This window comes from Bos indicus x Bos taurus, chromosome 14 (assembly GCF_003369695.1).
Source record: "Bos indicus x Bos taurus breed Angus x Brahman F1 hybrid chromosome 14, Bos_hybrid_MaternalHap_v2.0, whole genome shotgun sequence".
Lineage (NCBI taxonomy): Eukaryota > Metazoa > Chordata > Mammalia > Artiodactyla > Bovidae > Bos > Bos indicus x Bos taurus.
The window spans coordinates 793,622-807,323 of NC_040089.1; the positions used below are offsets into that span (position 1 = coordinate 793,622).

The following is a 13,702-nucleotide window of genomic DNA, read 5'->3' on the forward strand; positions in this document are numbered from 1 at the left end:
CCAGCACTTATTATCTGCCGTTAGGGCTCCCCTGGTGGCTCAGACGGTAAAGCGTCTGCCTGTAATGTGGGAGACCCCGGTTTGATCCCTGGGTGGGGAAGATCCTCTGGAGAAGGAAATGGCAACCCACTCCAGTATTCTTTCCTGGGAAATTCCATGGATGGAGGAGCCTGGTAGGCTACAGTCCATGGGGTCGCAAAGAGTTGGACATCACTGAACGACTTCACTTTTGATTATAGCCATTCAATCCTAGTGGGTGTGAAGTGGTTTCTCTTGATTTTGATTTGCATTTCCTGATGATGTTGAGCATCTTTTCTTCTGCATATTGGTTATTTCTGTGTCTTCTTTTGAGAAGTGTCCGTTCAGAGACTTTATCTGTGTTTACCTTGGTTTTTTTTCTTTTTATTATTGAGTTGTTAGTGTTCTTCATGTATTCTAGATATAAGTCCCTTATCAGATAGAGGATTTGCAAAAATAGTCTCTGATTCTATGGGTTGTCTTTTACTTTTTTGATGATGTTCTTTGAAGCACAAGAGATTTTAACGACGAGTCCAATGTGTCTTTTTCTTGGTTGCTATGCTTTTGGTGTCATGTCTAAGAAACTGTGGCCTATTCCAAAGTTATGAAGATTTATATGTATGTTTTCTTCCAAGAGTTTTATAGTTTTTGCTCTTACATTTTTTTCTTTTATCTATTTTGATTTTTTGAATATGGCATGAGGTAGTGGTCCAACTTTATTCCTTTTTTTTTTTTTGCCACACAGTTTGCTGATTCTTTGTTCCCAAACCAGGGATCAAAGCCAGGGCCCCTGCAGTGAGAGCACTGAGTCCCAACCACCGGACCTCCAGGGAAGTCCCCCAACTTTACTCTTCTGCTTGTGGATATCCAATTGTCCCAGCACCATTCACTGAAAAAATTCTTCTTCCCCCACTGAATGGTCTTGGCACCCTCATGCTTCTTAATGGATACAGTACTAAGCATTCCATTACGTGGAAGTACCTCACCTTATTCATCTGGTCCTTTTACATTTGGACATTTCAGTTCAGTTCAGTCGCTCAGTCGTGTCTGACTCTTTGAGACCCCATGAACCACAGCACACCAGGCCTCCCTGTCCATCACCAGCTGCTGGAGTCCACCCAAACCCATGTCCATTGAGTCGGTGATGCCATCCACCCATCTCATCCTCTGTCATCACCTTCTCCTCCTGCCCTCAATCCTTCCCAGCATCAGGGTCTTTTCAAATGAGTCAGCTCTTCGCATCAGGTGGCCAAAGTATTGGAGTTTCAGCTTCAGCATCAGTCCTTCCAATGAACACCAGGACTGATCTGCTTTAGGATGGACTGGTTGGATCTCTTGCAGTCCAAGGGACTCTCAAGAGTCTTCTCCAACACCACAGTTCAAAAGCATCAATTCTTCAGCGCTCAACTTTCTTTATAGTCCAACTCTCACATCCATACATGACTACTGGAAATACCATAGCCTTGACTAGACGGACCTTTGTGGACAAAATAATGTCTCTGCTTTTTAATATGCTGTCTAGGTTGGTCATAACTTTCCTTCCAAGGGGTAAGCGTCTTTTTAATTTCATGGCTGCAATCACCCTCTGCAGTGATTTTGGAGCCCAGAAAAATAAAGTCAGCCACTGTTTCCACTGTTTCCCCATCTATTTGCCATGAAGTGATGGGACCAGATGCCATGATCTTAGTTTTCTGAATGTTGAGGTTTAAGCCAACTTTTTCACTCTCCACTTTCACTTTCATCAAGAGGCTTTTGAGTTCCTCTTCACTTTCTGCCATAAAGGTGGTGTCATCTGCATATCTGAGGTTATTGATATTTCTCCCGGCAATCTTGATTCCAGCTTGTACTTCCTCCAGCCCAGCATTTCTCATGATGTACTTTGCAGATAAGTTAAATAAGCAGGGTGACAATATACAGCCTTGACGTACTCCTTTTCCTATTTGGAAACAGTCTATTGTTCCATGTCCAGTTCTAACTGTTGCTTCCTGACCTGTGTACAGATTTCTCAAGAGGCAGGTCAGGTGGTCTGGTATTCCCACAGAATTTCCCACAGTTTATTGTGATCCACACAGTCAAAGGCTTTGGCATAGTCAATAAAGCAGAATTGATGTTTTTCTGGAACTCTTGCTTTTTCCATGATCTAGCGGATGCTGGCAATTTGATCTCTGGTTCCTCTGCCTTTTCTAAAACCAGCTTGAACATCTCGAAGTTCATGGTTCACGTATTGCTGAAGCCTGGCTTGGAGAATTTTGAGCATTACTTTACTAGCGTGTGAGATGAGTGCAATTGTTTGGGCCTATCATTAAAAGTGATTATATTTTGGGACTTCCTTGGTGGTTGGTCCAGTGATTAAGAGTCTGCCTTCTAATGCTGGGGACTCGAGTTTGATCCCTGGTTGGGGAGCTAGGACCCCACAAGCCCATCCACCACAACAAAGATCCCAAGTGCTGCCACTGAGACCTGATGCAGCCAAGTAAATGAAGAAATATTTAAAAAAATGATTGTATTTTTAATTTGGCCCCTGGTGTAGATGAGCCAGCAGGGCTTGCTCCCCTTCTCTTCCTCCCCCCTCCTCCGGGGGAGCTTGGGTCATGGATTAGCTGGGGAAGGGTCTTCCCAGCTGGATGGTCAGCGCTTGGCAGGGACTGTTCCTTTTCTGCCCTCGGGCCAGAAAGGAGGAGGGGGCATCTGCTACCCATATGCATCCTCGGGTGGGGTGCATCCAGGGCCTGTGCTGCAGGGAGGAAGGGCCTGGAAGGACCCTGGAGGCTGGGAGATCTTGGGCAGGCTGGTGGTCAGGTGGGCCGGGGGCAGCATGGGGGCTGGGGGCCGTGGAGTGGGGAAGGCGTAGCTGGGGCTTCCACCCCCCTCTTTGGGTTCCTGTGGCTGCCGTAACAAATCGCCACAGTCTGGGTGGCTTAAAACAACAGAAGTTTTCTCTCACAGTTCGGCAGGGCCGAGCACCCCCAGAAGCTTTGGGGCGGGTTACATTTCTGGCGCCCCCATCTTCCAGTGGCTGCATCACTGCAGTGTCGCCTTCATCTTCAGCACGGCCTCCCTTGCATCTTCTCTTTTGTCTCTTGTAAGGACACTTAGGACTGGATTTAGGTCTTCCTGATAGTCTAGGATGATCTCATCTCAAGAATCTTAACTAAGTTACAACTGCAAAGACCCTGCTTCCAAAAGTAACTTCCCCGGCTTCTGTCTGTTTTTGGAGCCACTTCAGTGCACTGCCACCTGCCTTCGGAAATTCGTGTCTGTCATGTGCAAAAGACATTTGCCTCTCCCAGCATCCCCAAAACTCTTACAGCCACAACACTCAGTCCAAAAGCTCACCTAAATCTCATCCGAAGCCCCACGTCTCATCTAAGTTGTCTGTATCAAGTATAGGTAAGATTCTGCATACAGTCTACGCTGGGGTGAAACCCATCTCAATTTGTGGACCTGTGAGCTAGAAATCGAGTTGTGTACTTCCAAAATACAATGTTGGAGAGGCATAGAGTAGACAGCTCCACTCCCAAAGGGAGGAAGAAAAGATAAAGGGATCACCAGTCCCCAGCAAGCCTGAAACCCAGCAGGGCAAGTTCCAAAATGGCTGAAGGCCTGAGAACACCCATCTGGGGCTTGATGCTTTGCTCTCTGTACCTTTTTCTCTGCTGGCCTCTATCTCTGGGCACAAGGCTCTGCCCTTGGAGTCATCTTTTGCTTTAAAAAAAATTCTATTTATTTATTAGGCTGCTCTGGCTCTTAGCTGCAGTATGTGGGATCTAGTTCCCCGACCAGGGGTCGAACCTGTGTTCTCTGCGTTGAGAGCTCGGAGTCTTAGACACGGGACCACCAGGGAAGTCACGATTTTTCCCTTGATGGGCAGTATATGTTTGAAGCTGAGTAGCTGCTTTGTTGCCCCATTTCCTGCCTGCTGCTGCTGCTAAGTCACTTCAGTCGTGTCCGACTCTGTGTGAACCCATAGACAGCAGCCCACCAGCCTGCCTGCAGAACCCCTGAATTCCAACATCTTTCCTTCATCCTCTTCCATCCAAGCTGGCAGTGTTTCTGCTGATACAGCACCCTTTTTGACTGTGTGGGTCTCCCGTGTATGTCACAGGGACCCATGCCATCAGGGAGGAGGCTCCTCCTTCCCAGGAGGCCCCTCTCTGAGCCCAGCTTGTGCTAAGATGGTTGGATCTGCTAGTCAGACATCAGCTCTTTTCAGAGGATGACTGTCCAGTCACGTCGTTGGCTCTCTCTCCTCACAGTGAGTCTCCCCGCAGCTGCCTCTCCTGAACCTGGATGGGCATGAAGTTCCCAGGTCACCAGCCCTGGCTCTCTTCCTGTTTCACAGTTCCTTCCACGATTGGCGTCTTTACTCCTGCACTTTCCTGTAAGGAACAGGTAAAAGCCAGGTCACACCTCCCACACTTGGCTTGGAAACCTCCTTAGCTAAAGATCCAAGTTTGTCTCTTGCAAGTTCTATTTTGCACCTGACTCTGGAACTTAGTTCAGCCAAGTTTTTTGCTGTGTCTAATAAGGATCACCTTTCCTCCAGCTTCCGGTGGTTTGTGCTCAAGGCAGTCTAGGCTTTTTCTCCCAGGCTCCTCAAGTTCTCAAGCCCCGTCTGTTACCCAGTTCCAAAGGCAGCACCACGCTTTTAGACAATTGTCACTCCCGGTAAAAATATCTTCATTAGTTTCCCATGTCTGCCGTAACAGATGACCACAAGTGGGTGGTCCGGAACAGCAGAAAGTTCCTCTCCCCTCTGGAGGCCAGAAGGCCAAAGTCAAGGTGTGGTCATGGCATTGGCTTCTCTGGAGGCTCCCGGGAAGACCCTGCCTGCCTCTGCCTCTTCCAGAGTCTGGTGGCTGCGGCGTGCCTTGTGGCAGCGTCCTTGCCCCTTCTTCACGGGCCTGTCCTCTGGGGATCTCTCTTCTGCCTCTTATAAGGGCACTGCCATTAGGTTTAGGTCCCACCCAGATACGCCAGGGTGGTCTCGTCCTGATATCCTGAACTTAATCACATCTGCAAGGACCCAATTTCCACTTAAGGTCACAGACACGGGCACCAGGCGTCTCGACGTGAGCACACCTTCTGGGACTGCTGGTCAGTGCCGTCCCTCCAGGTTGCCTGCAGTGGTTTATTGGTGTTCTGTAAAACCTCTGCAGCTTTATGTTTTATGCTTGTTTTTAAGAAAAACGTGCACAGTATTTTATAGTTATAACTTAGTTTATGTGTAACTTTGTAATCTAATATTGTGAAGTATTTAGGTGCAAACATAATTGCGGTTTTGGACTCTGAATTTTAAAGCATTATAACTAAGATCAACCACATCTTTATTAATCAAAATAGGAACCATTACCATCAACACATTCTTGCCAACAAGAAATAAGTGTATTCCTATAGTGTAAAAATCCATGCTTTGGGATTCAGTGAACTCTTGGAAAGCATTTTCTGCTTCCTTCTGGCAGTGGAAGCATTTTCCCTGCAAAAAGTTGTCAAGATGCTTGAAGAAGTGGTAGTTGGTTGGTGAGAGGTTAGGTGAATACAGAGGATGAGAAAAAATTTGTAGCCCAATTAATTCAACTTTTGAAGCTTGGTTGGTTGTGTGATGTGCAGTTGGGTGTTGTCATGGAGAAGACTTGGGCCCTCTTTGTTGACCAGTGCTGGCTACGGGCGTTGCAGTTTTCAGGGCATCTCATCGATTTGCTGAGCGTACTTCTCAGATGTAATGGTTTTGCCGGGATTCAGAAAGCTGTAGTAGAGCAGACGGGTAGAAGACCACCGATCTCTACCATGAGCTTTTTCTGGTGCAAGTTTGGCTTTGGAAAGTGCTTTGGAGCTTCTTCCTAGGCCAACCACTGAGCTGGTCATTGCCGGTTGTCATATAAAATCCACTTTTTGTCACTTGTCACAATCTGATCAAGAAATAGTTTGTTGTTTCATAGAATAAGAGAAGACAATGTTTCAAAATGAGGACTTTTTTGATTTGCGATCAGCTCATGCGTGTTAAGTCAGCTCGTGAGACACCCGCTCATTCAGGTTTTTCACCTTTCCAATTTGCTTCAAATGCCGAACGACCTTAGAAAGGTCGACATTAAGTTCTTTGGCAACTTCTCCTGTAGTTGTAAGAGGATCAGCTTCGATGATGGCTCTCAGTTGGTTGTTGTCGTTGTCAACCTCTGATGGCTGGCCACTACGCTCCTCATCTTCAAGGCTCTCATCTCCATTGCAAAACTTCTTGAACCACCACTGCACTGTACATTGATTAGCAGTTCCCAGGCCAAATGTGTTGTTGATGTGGTCTCCTCTGCTTTACAACCCATTTTTAATGCGAATAAGAAAATTGCTCCAATTTGCTTTTTGTCTAACTTCATTTCCATAGTCTAAAATACAGATAAACAGCAAGTAATATGTTACTAGCAGAAAAACAAAAAGGGAGAAATGCACATTAACATGATGTATAGCATGCTGTTGCTGCTGCTGCTAAGTCGCTTCAGTCGTGTCCGACTCTGTGCGACCCCACAGACAGCAGCCCACCAGGCTCCCCCGTCCCTGGGATTCTCCAGGCAAGAACACTGGAGTGGGTTGCCATTTCCTTCTCCAATGCATGAAAGTGGAAAGTGAAAGTGAAGTCGCTCAGTCGTGTCCGACTCTTCTCGACCCCATGGACTGCAGCCCACCAGGCTCCTCCGTCCATGGGATTTTCCAGGCAAGAGTACTGGAGTGGGGTGCCATTGCCTTCTCCGGATATATAGCATAGTCACATTTATTTAAGAAGGTATTCCGACCCCTTTTTACTTAATGTTACAACAAATACGATCCTTCTGTGACATTAGTTCATGATTTGCATGGTAACCATATCCTCTTTATTTTGTATTATTTATGTCTTTGTGTCTTTGGTCGGCGGCAGGTGTACTAAGGGACAGAACGCACACGAGGCGTGTCTCGGGCAAGGGGAGTGGGTCCCGCACCGCCGTGGCGTGTCAGCGGTCGGCAGAGGAGCATGCCTGGGCTCAGGCCCACATGCCATCTGCTGGTCTCGGCACCGCCTCACTGTTGTGTCCTTGGGCAGCTTCCCGCTCAGGACCGCATCCTATTGAAACGGATCTCCTCCCATGGAACAGTAGGTTTGGTCTAGTTCAGCTTTTTTGCTGTTGGAAACTGCTGCATAGAAGAGCTGTGTCGCTGGATCGTGTGTGTCTATGGCTGTTGTTAGAAATGGAATTTCTGGGTCAAACCAGCAAGATTTAAGCTCCAACTGCACCATGGTGCTGTTTTGTTTTTGTTTTTTTTTTCACCTATCAGATTGGCAAAATTCCAGAACCCCGGTTTCTGGATTGTATTGGTGAAACGGTGGGAACCAGGCCAGTGAAAGTGTCTATCAGGCCTAAAAACCGCAGTGCGTGAAAGAGCAGAGGATGAGGGCAGTGCCTGAGGGAGGGTGGGTGCAGGCCTGCCGCGGGGGACCTCCCGACAGTGCAGGCAAAGGGGGAAAACCAAGAATCATGTTTGTATTTACCTGATTTTTCCCCATAAAGAAATTTCAGAGATTTGAAGAGGAAGCCAGTCCTGACTGTGAGTTGCATACCGTGTGCAGGGCAGGGAGGGGGTGAGATAGGACCACTTTTCCCTGTGTCTGGGGAATAATTCCTATTCAAACACAATATTTTTACAAGGTCCTAAGGTGTCTGCTCTGGAGTAGGAAATAGTAACCCCCTCCAGTATTCTCGCCTGGAAAATTCCATGGAGAGAGGAGCCTGGCGGGCTACAGTCCATGGAGTCGCAGAGTCAGACACGACTGAGCGACTAACACACAAAAGGTTGTCTGCCAGGTTCTGCAGTGCCCGAGAGGGCTCGCTCCCCCCACCTACCTTGCACCCCGAGTCAGGGCTTCAGACAAACAGCAGCACCTCGCCGATCTGATATGAAATCACGTGAGTGGGTAAACAAGGCAATTATTAACAGAGTTGGCGTGTGGGGCAGGCATGCCTGTCAGGAACGCAGCTCTAGCTCGGGCGCAGTGGTCCTGTGGGGTCAGACCCCTGCACTGGGAACATGAGTCTGCACGTGGGTCTGGGTCTTTCTTTGTGCTTTTGGGACTTTCTGAATTTAAGTCCTGACGGATTTTTATCAATCCGTGCCAGAGAAGTTTATATCATGCACTGCGAATGCAGGGTTTCTCCCACCCTCTTTTTCTAACTCACCATTGTTAGCCTATAAGAAATCTCTCCAGTCTTTAGAAGGATGTTGCAAGCCGGCTGTTCTAGTGAGCACCTTGTTGGTTCTGACGGGTGGTCGATGGTGCTGGTTTAGGTGCTGAGGAGGCAAAGGACACTTCTCATTGCTCTGTGGTCAGAGTGGCGTGTATACGGTTTCCTTTCCCCCTCACGCGCCTGGATCCACCTCGCCAGCAGCTGAGCCTGGAGGCTCGCTCTGGCCTCTGGCCGTGTGGCTTTGGGGACATCCCAGCCACCATGCTGAGTCTTATCGCCCAGCTGCTCCAGCTTCCAGTACTTCCCACAGGGGAGGCCTCTGGCGTAGTGTCACCTTCAGACTCAGATGGAAGTCTGGTCTCCTGTTAACAGCTGGCCTTCCCCACCCATGGTTCGGCCACTGAGGACTTTAGTGATTTAAGGTTCAAAAAGTAAAACTTGAGTTTGCTGTGGGTGCTCTTTACATAGGATTTACATTGTAGTCACAGTTATCTGTGTCCTCCCAGTGGTTCTGGCTCAGACAGTAAAGAATCCGCACGCAGTGCAGCAGACCAAGGTTTGGTCCCTGGCTCGGGAAGATCCTCTGGAGGAGGAAATGGCAACCCACTTCAGCATTCTTGCTTGGGAAATCCCATGGACAGAGGAGCCTGGCAGGCTAGTCCATGGGGTTACAAGGAGTTGAACACGACTGAAGGGACTGACACTATTTCTGTAACACTTGCACTGTATTAGCCTATATGCAAATACTACTTCAGTTTTTAGAAGGGACTTGAGCTTCCAAGGATTTGAGTGTTGGCTGGGGTTCTGGCACCAGTTCCCCTCAGACCCTGAGGGACCCCTGGACCTCCTTTCCCAGTTTATTGGGCCACTTTGTAAAAATCAGAAATCCCAGTGAGTTTTTATGAGTTGTCAGAAATTTTGAGATTGATACATAGGTTTTCTCCTTTAATCTATTAATGAGGTAAACCTGTTAATAGAGTGCCCTGTGTGATTACAGGGGAACCCTACGTAGAAGCCGTCTGTGGCTATCACCTGCCAACCAATCACTAGTGAGCTGCTGCAGGGCAGGCTGTCCCGGGTGGGTGCAGCGTGAAGCTGGGGAGCGCTGGTGGGGAACAGGGACTTGAGGGCAAGGAGGGCCTTGGGAACAGTGGGATGGTCTGGTTGGCAGGCGGGGTGTGTGGGGGTGGGGTCCCCCTTGCCTCTGGCCCGGGGCCATACCTGCCAGGGTCTCAGGAGACTCGGGGGGCACTTTGTCCCAGACAGAGGGGCTGGGAAGGAGGGGGCCTGGCTGTGGTGGAGGAGCTCAGCTCACGTCCCATGGACCATGGGGGTGTGAGCTGCTTCTTTGCTCATCAGCCTGTACCTGTGGGTGCTGCTGGCTTCACCCCTGTGGTGTCATCACGTGCCCCCCAGTCCAGACCCAACAGTCAGTGGGCCTGCGGCAGGAAGGGTGGGTGCCTGAAGGTGGCAGCCCACCTGGGGTGGGTGTGGGCCCCCAGGGAGGAGCCTTGGGTAAGGACGGAGGGAAGACTGGGGTGTAGGCCTGTGGGAGACCAGGGTGCCTGTGCCCCACAGCCCCGCACAGAGGACCAGGGTGGAGTGGGAGGCATAGCCTGGGGCTGACCTTGAAGCAGTGTGCCCGCGGCACCATGAATGAGGCCGAGCTCATCCCATTGGGCAGTGCCAGGGGGGACATTCTCCCCAGGGCACCGGCAGTGATGCTCGGTGTCCAGGAGGCTGATCCTGTCAGCAGTAGGGCTGGTGGTGGGGACCCCGCGAGATGTGCTGGGACCCAGACAGTTGGTGGCAGATGGACAGACCAGACGGTGGAGCCACCAGGACCCGCGGGGCTGACCCACCACGGGATGACCCCAGGGTGCTGGCCGGAGCTGCTGGGTGGTGGGTGGTGGTGCCTCCAGAGCTGGGAGACAGGAGCACCCCGAGACAAGCCCGTTGGACTTCACAGTGGGGAAGTGGGGGCTGGCTGCCATTTGGGGGGTCATATCACCCAACAGGCTGAGGTGACCCGGAGGAGCATGTGGGTGGAGGAGGGCCCCAGCGGAGGGATAAGGGGAGAGCATGGCAGGTGGGGAAGTGAGCCATGATGAAGGGCCCTGCCTCTGCCCAGTGGGACCCACCTTCGGGCCTTACCCGGGGCGCTGGCTGGGGAGATCGCCAGGAGGTCCAGACTGTCGGGCCTCTCCGTCAAGGAGTGAGTGGCCATGATTTCGAGGTCAGGAAAGCCACGTGCAGGGGCGACTAGGAGGGCACTCCGAGGGTGGCCAGCAGTGAGGGTCGGGGACTGTGTGTGGGGGCTGGGCCTGCCAGGCGCGCCTGGATCCAGCTTGCTGGCCTGGCAGTCTGGCTGGGGTCAGCGGGGTCAGGCGATCGAGAGCTAGAGGCTGGAGGGGTGACGCCTGCGTCTGATGGGAGCAAGCGCCGGTGCCCAGGCCCTGCGCATTGATTAGCTGAGGCTCCACCCCGGCTGGAAAGCCCCGCCCCGCGCCTCCCGGCTCCTCCCCCAGGCTGCGGCTCTGGCCTGGGCAGTGCAGTGCGGGGCTGGACTCGGCGTGGCGGCGGCCGCGCCGCCCTCAGCCCCAGAGGAGACATGGACCCCTCGCGAGCCATCCAGCAAGAGATCAGCTCCCTCAAAGGTGCGGGCCGAGGCCGGGGGCCGAGACAGGGGATGGGGTTTGTGGACCAAGCTGTGACCTCTGCCTGGATGCAGTCCCCACAGAGCAGTGGTCGGAGTCTGCAGCTCTGGGGGCAGCTTTGGGAGTGGGGAGCTGGAGCCCCAGGAGGCCCGGCCCATGCCCCACTGGGGCTGCACCTGGTGCGAGGTCCTCCCGAGGCTGGCTAGGAGGGCTCCAGCCGCAGCCCCGCAGCCCCGCAGCCCTGCAGTGTGTCGGGGGGCGGGGCGGCTGCTGTGGCGGCGGGGGCGGGGCTGAGGCGGGAGCTGGCCTCTGCTGGCGGTCGGGTCGGCACTTTCTCCTCCAGCACTCTGTCGAGTCCCCGCCCAGCTCGTCGGCCTGCCCCCAGCGTCCGAGGGGACCCGGCCGGGCCTGGGGGATCACTAGGGGGAGGCGCCAGGCGGGCTGGCCCCGGGCAAGTCCACACTGCGGTTCTTTGTTCTGGGATGGGGGGGCCTGGGGGCTGCCCAATGGCGCCGACTGGTTGCCCTGGAGACCCGGAGAGGCCTGGAGTGGGGTGGAGGGGGCCGCCCTGTCTGCCAGCCCGGGCCCTCCCTTTGCTGAATCAGCGGCTGCGGTTCCCGCAGTGTGGGGGATGGGCAGAAAGGGGCGTTCTCCCAGCCCTGGGACCTCGGGGACGCGGGGGGTGCGCTGGGAGTAGGGCCGAGGGAGGTGTGCCGCAGCCGGCCGCGCGGGCCAGGCCGGGAACATCCTGCCCCAGGTCCCTCCGTGCTCCTCCCCTCAGCCTGCGAGGCCGGGCTGGTGGGCGGGAGGGGGACGCCCCTTCGCGCCCCGCCCCCTTTCTTGAGCGTCGCGAATTGCTGCCCTCTCCTGCCGGGATGGCAAGGGTGGGGGTGACGGGGCTGAGGCCAGAGCAGGGCTGTGTTGGAGGAGATTCCTTGGTCTGGGGGCCTTGGGTGCGGCTTGAAATCGTTTTGGAAGGGGGGATGCTTTGGGGTTGGTTTGGTGGGGGACTTGTGGGTTGAGGGGGTTAGACCGGAGAATCAAACTAAGAAAATGTGCGTTGAGTGTACGGGGTGGCTGGGAAGGAGAGGAAGTCAGCGTGGGGCTGTGGGGTGGGCAGGGGGAGCGCCGGTGGCCTCAGGGAGGGCTGAGGGACAGGCCAGGAGTGGCCTTCCGCGAGCGCAGGGCCAGGCCGGGCCGCTGGCTTGAGTGCTGGCCTGAACCCACAGCTCGTGTTGGTTCTGCAAGCCACAAGTCCTGGTGGCCCGCAGGGCGCGCGGGCGCCGCTCGGCAGAGAGGGCGCGGCAGCTGCCCACCCCCGCGTCCTCCCAGCCGGCGCCTCGCCCTCCCTGAGCCGGAGTCCGGCCGCGCTGGGCCCCTGCCCGCCGGCGGAGGGAGAGCCTAAGAGAGCCGGCGGGCAGGGCTGTGGGCACAGTTGGCTGTGCCTGCAGTTTCCTCTGCCACAACTCCGGGGGCGCGCGCGCGCGCGCGCGCGCGCGTGTGTGTGTGTGTGTGTGTGTGGGGGGAGCGGTTCTGCAGTGCCATGGCAACGGCCTCAGAACCCCGCCCCCATGCGCCGCCTGTTTGCCGCCTGCCAGCCGGAGCCTCCCACCTCAGGATCCCCCCACCTCCGCGCTATGTCTAATCAGTTCCCGGGTTGCCCGTGCTTGGTGGGAATGGGTGTGTCTGCTTGGTGGAGGGGGCAGCCCCAGGTGGGAGAGTTGGGGTATCGGGCAGGATGGGGAGGCGCGGCGTGTCTGCGGTTGGAGCCTCAGCAGCTAGAGCCTGGGGGGGACCGCTGGGTGTGGCCAGGCCAGGATCCAGGGTCCTCACGTGGAGCATACGGTCCCTTCCCCGCTGCCTGCCCCCCATCACTGGGGCCCCCAGACCCTCATGTAGCTGGGCTCCCATGCATCTGTCCAGCTGGCTCACAGGAGGCTCTGGGTGGTGAGGGGGGCTGGGGGGGGGGCGGACTTGGTGACTTTGATTCCCTGTAGCAGCTGAGAGCTTCTGGCCTCTGACAGCTGGCCTGGGGCAGTGGGGGCTGGAGGCCCCTCTCCGAGCCCCCCACCCGGTGCCCTGCTCGGAGTCCTCTGGACTCGGAGCTGACTCTATGCTCCTGGCCCACCCTTGATCTGAACCAGCATGGCAAGTGTTAAAAAGGGCCGCCAGTGTCTAGGTCTGATTTTGGCGGTGGGGGCTCTGTCCCTTCCCTGCCTGACGGACAGCAGCCAGTGGGGCCTGCAACCTGCCTGTCCGTGTGCTGTAGCAGCTGCCCCTGCCATGCCCCCAGACCCCTGACCCCAGACCCCAGCTCTCCTCCTCCCTCCTCAGACCCCGGAACCCTCAGCACCTCCTCTCTGCCCCCCAAGACTTCACCCCTCCTACCTTAGACCTGGAGCGCCCCCTGCCGGGACGGGCAGCACCCTGTTCAGATCCTTGTGACTCCTGAGGCCCTGAGACCACACCGGGGCCTGAGGACCCTCCTGCTCTCTCTCCTTCCGCTTCCCTCTGCCACCCTTTGGACTCTGGGTCCATGGCTGCTCCCGCTGGCCCGCCCTCCCGCTAGTCTTAGAACCTTGAAGGAAGTGTTTAGAAACTGATGTAATTACTGACGTGGAGCCGCTGGCCGGCTCTTCGGGAGGGGGCCTGCCTTGAGGGTGGCCCCTCTGCAAGGTGCCCCCCCACCCTGCGAGGGGCCCTGTTGGCCGAGGGTGGGAGGGGCCGCCCTTGCTGCTGAGTCAGAGGGGGCCGGCCTGGGCGTCCTGAAGGGCGGGCGGGCCAGAGGCTCTCGCAGGCGGTGGGCAGGCCGCAGTGCCG

The 13,702-nt window shown here is 54.7% G+C and overlaps 1 protein-coding gene and 1 long non-coding RNA gene across 9 annotated transcripts in view; one reads left to right on the forward strand and one right to left on the reverse strand.

Annotated features, from left to right (window-relative positions):
• PLEC (plectin) overlaps nt 1-13,702 on the forward strand; it is a 56,513-nt gene that overhangs the window by 8,955 nt on the left and 33,856 nt on the right. For 2 of the 8 annotated variants that reach the window (XM_027560363.1, XM_027560365.1), the window contains exon 1: nt 10,777-10,882. The exons of the other annotated variants lie outside the window; for them this stretch is intronic. In XM_027560363.1, the coding sequence (XP_027416164.1) occupies nt 10,837-10,882 (46 nt within the window). In that variant the 5' untranslated portion in view covers nt 10,777-10,836. Of the gene's footprint in view, nt 1-10,776; nt 10,883-13,702 lie in introns of those variants that run through there. 8 annotated transcript variants of the gene reach the window in all.
• Nucleotides 6,376-13,633, reverse strand: LOC113903922. Its single transcript, XR_003514344.1, has 3 exons — nt 13,271-13,633; nt 8,217-8,328; nt 6,376-6,395 (listed from the first exon to the last, which is right to left on the reverse strand). It is a non-coding gene; the product is annotated as an uncharacterized LOC113903922 (long non-coding RNA).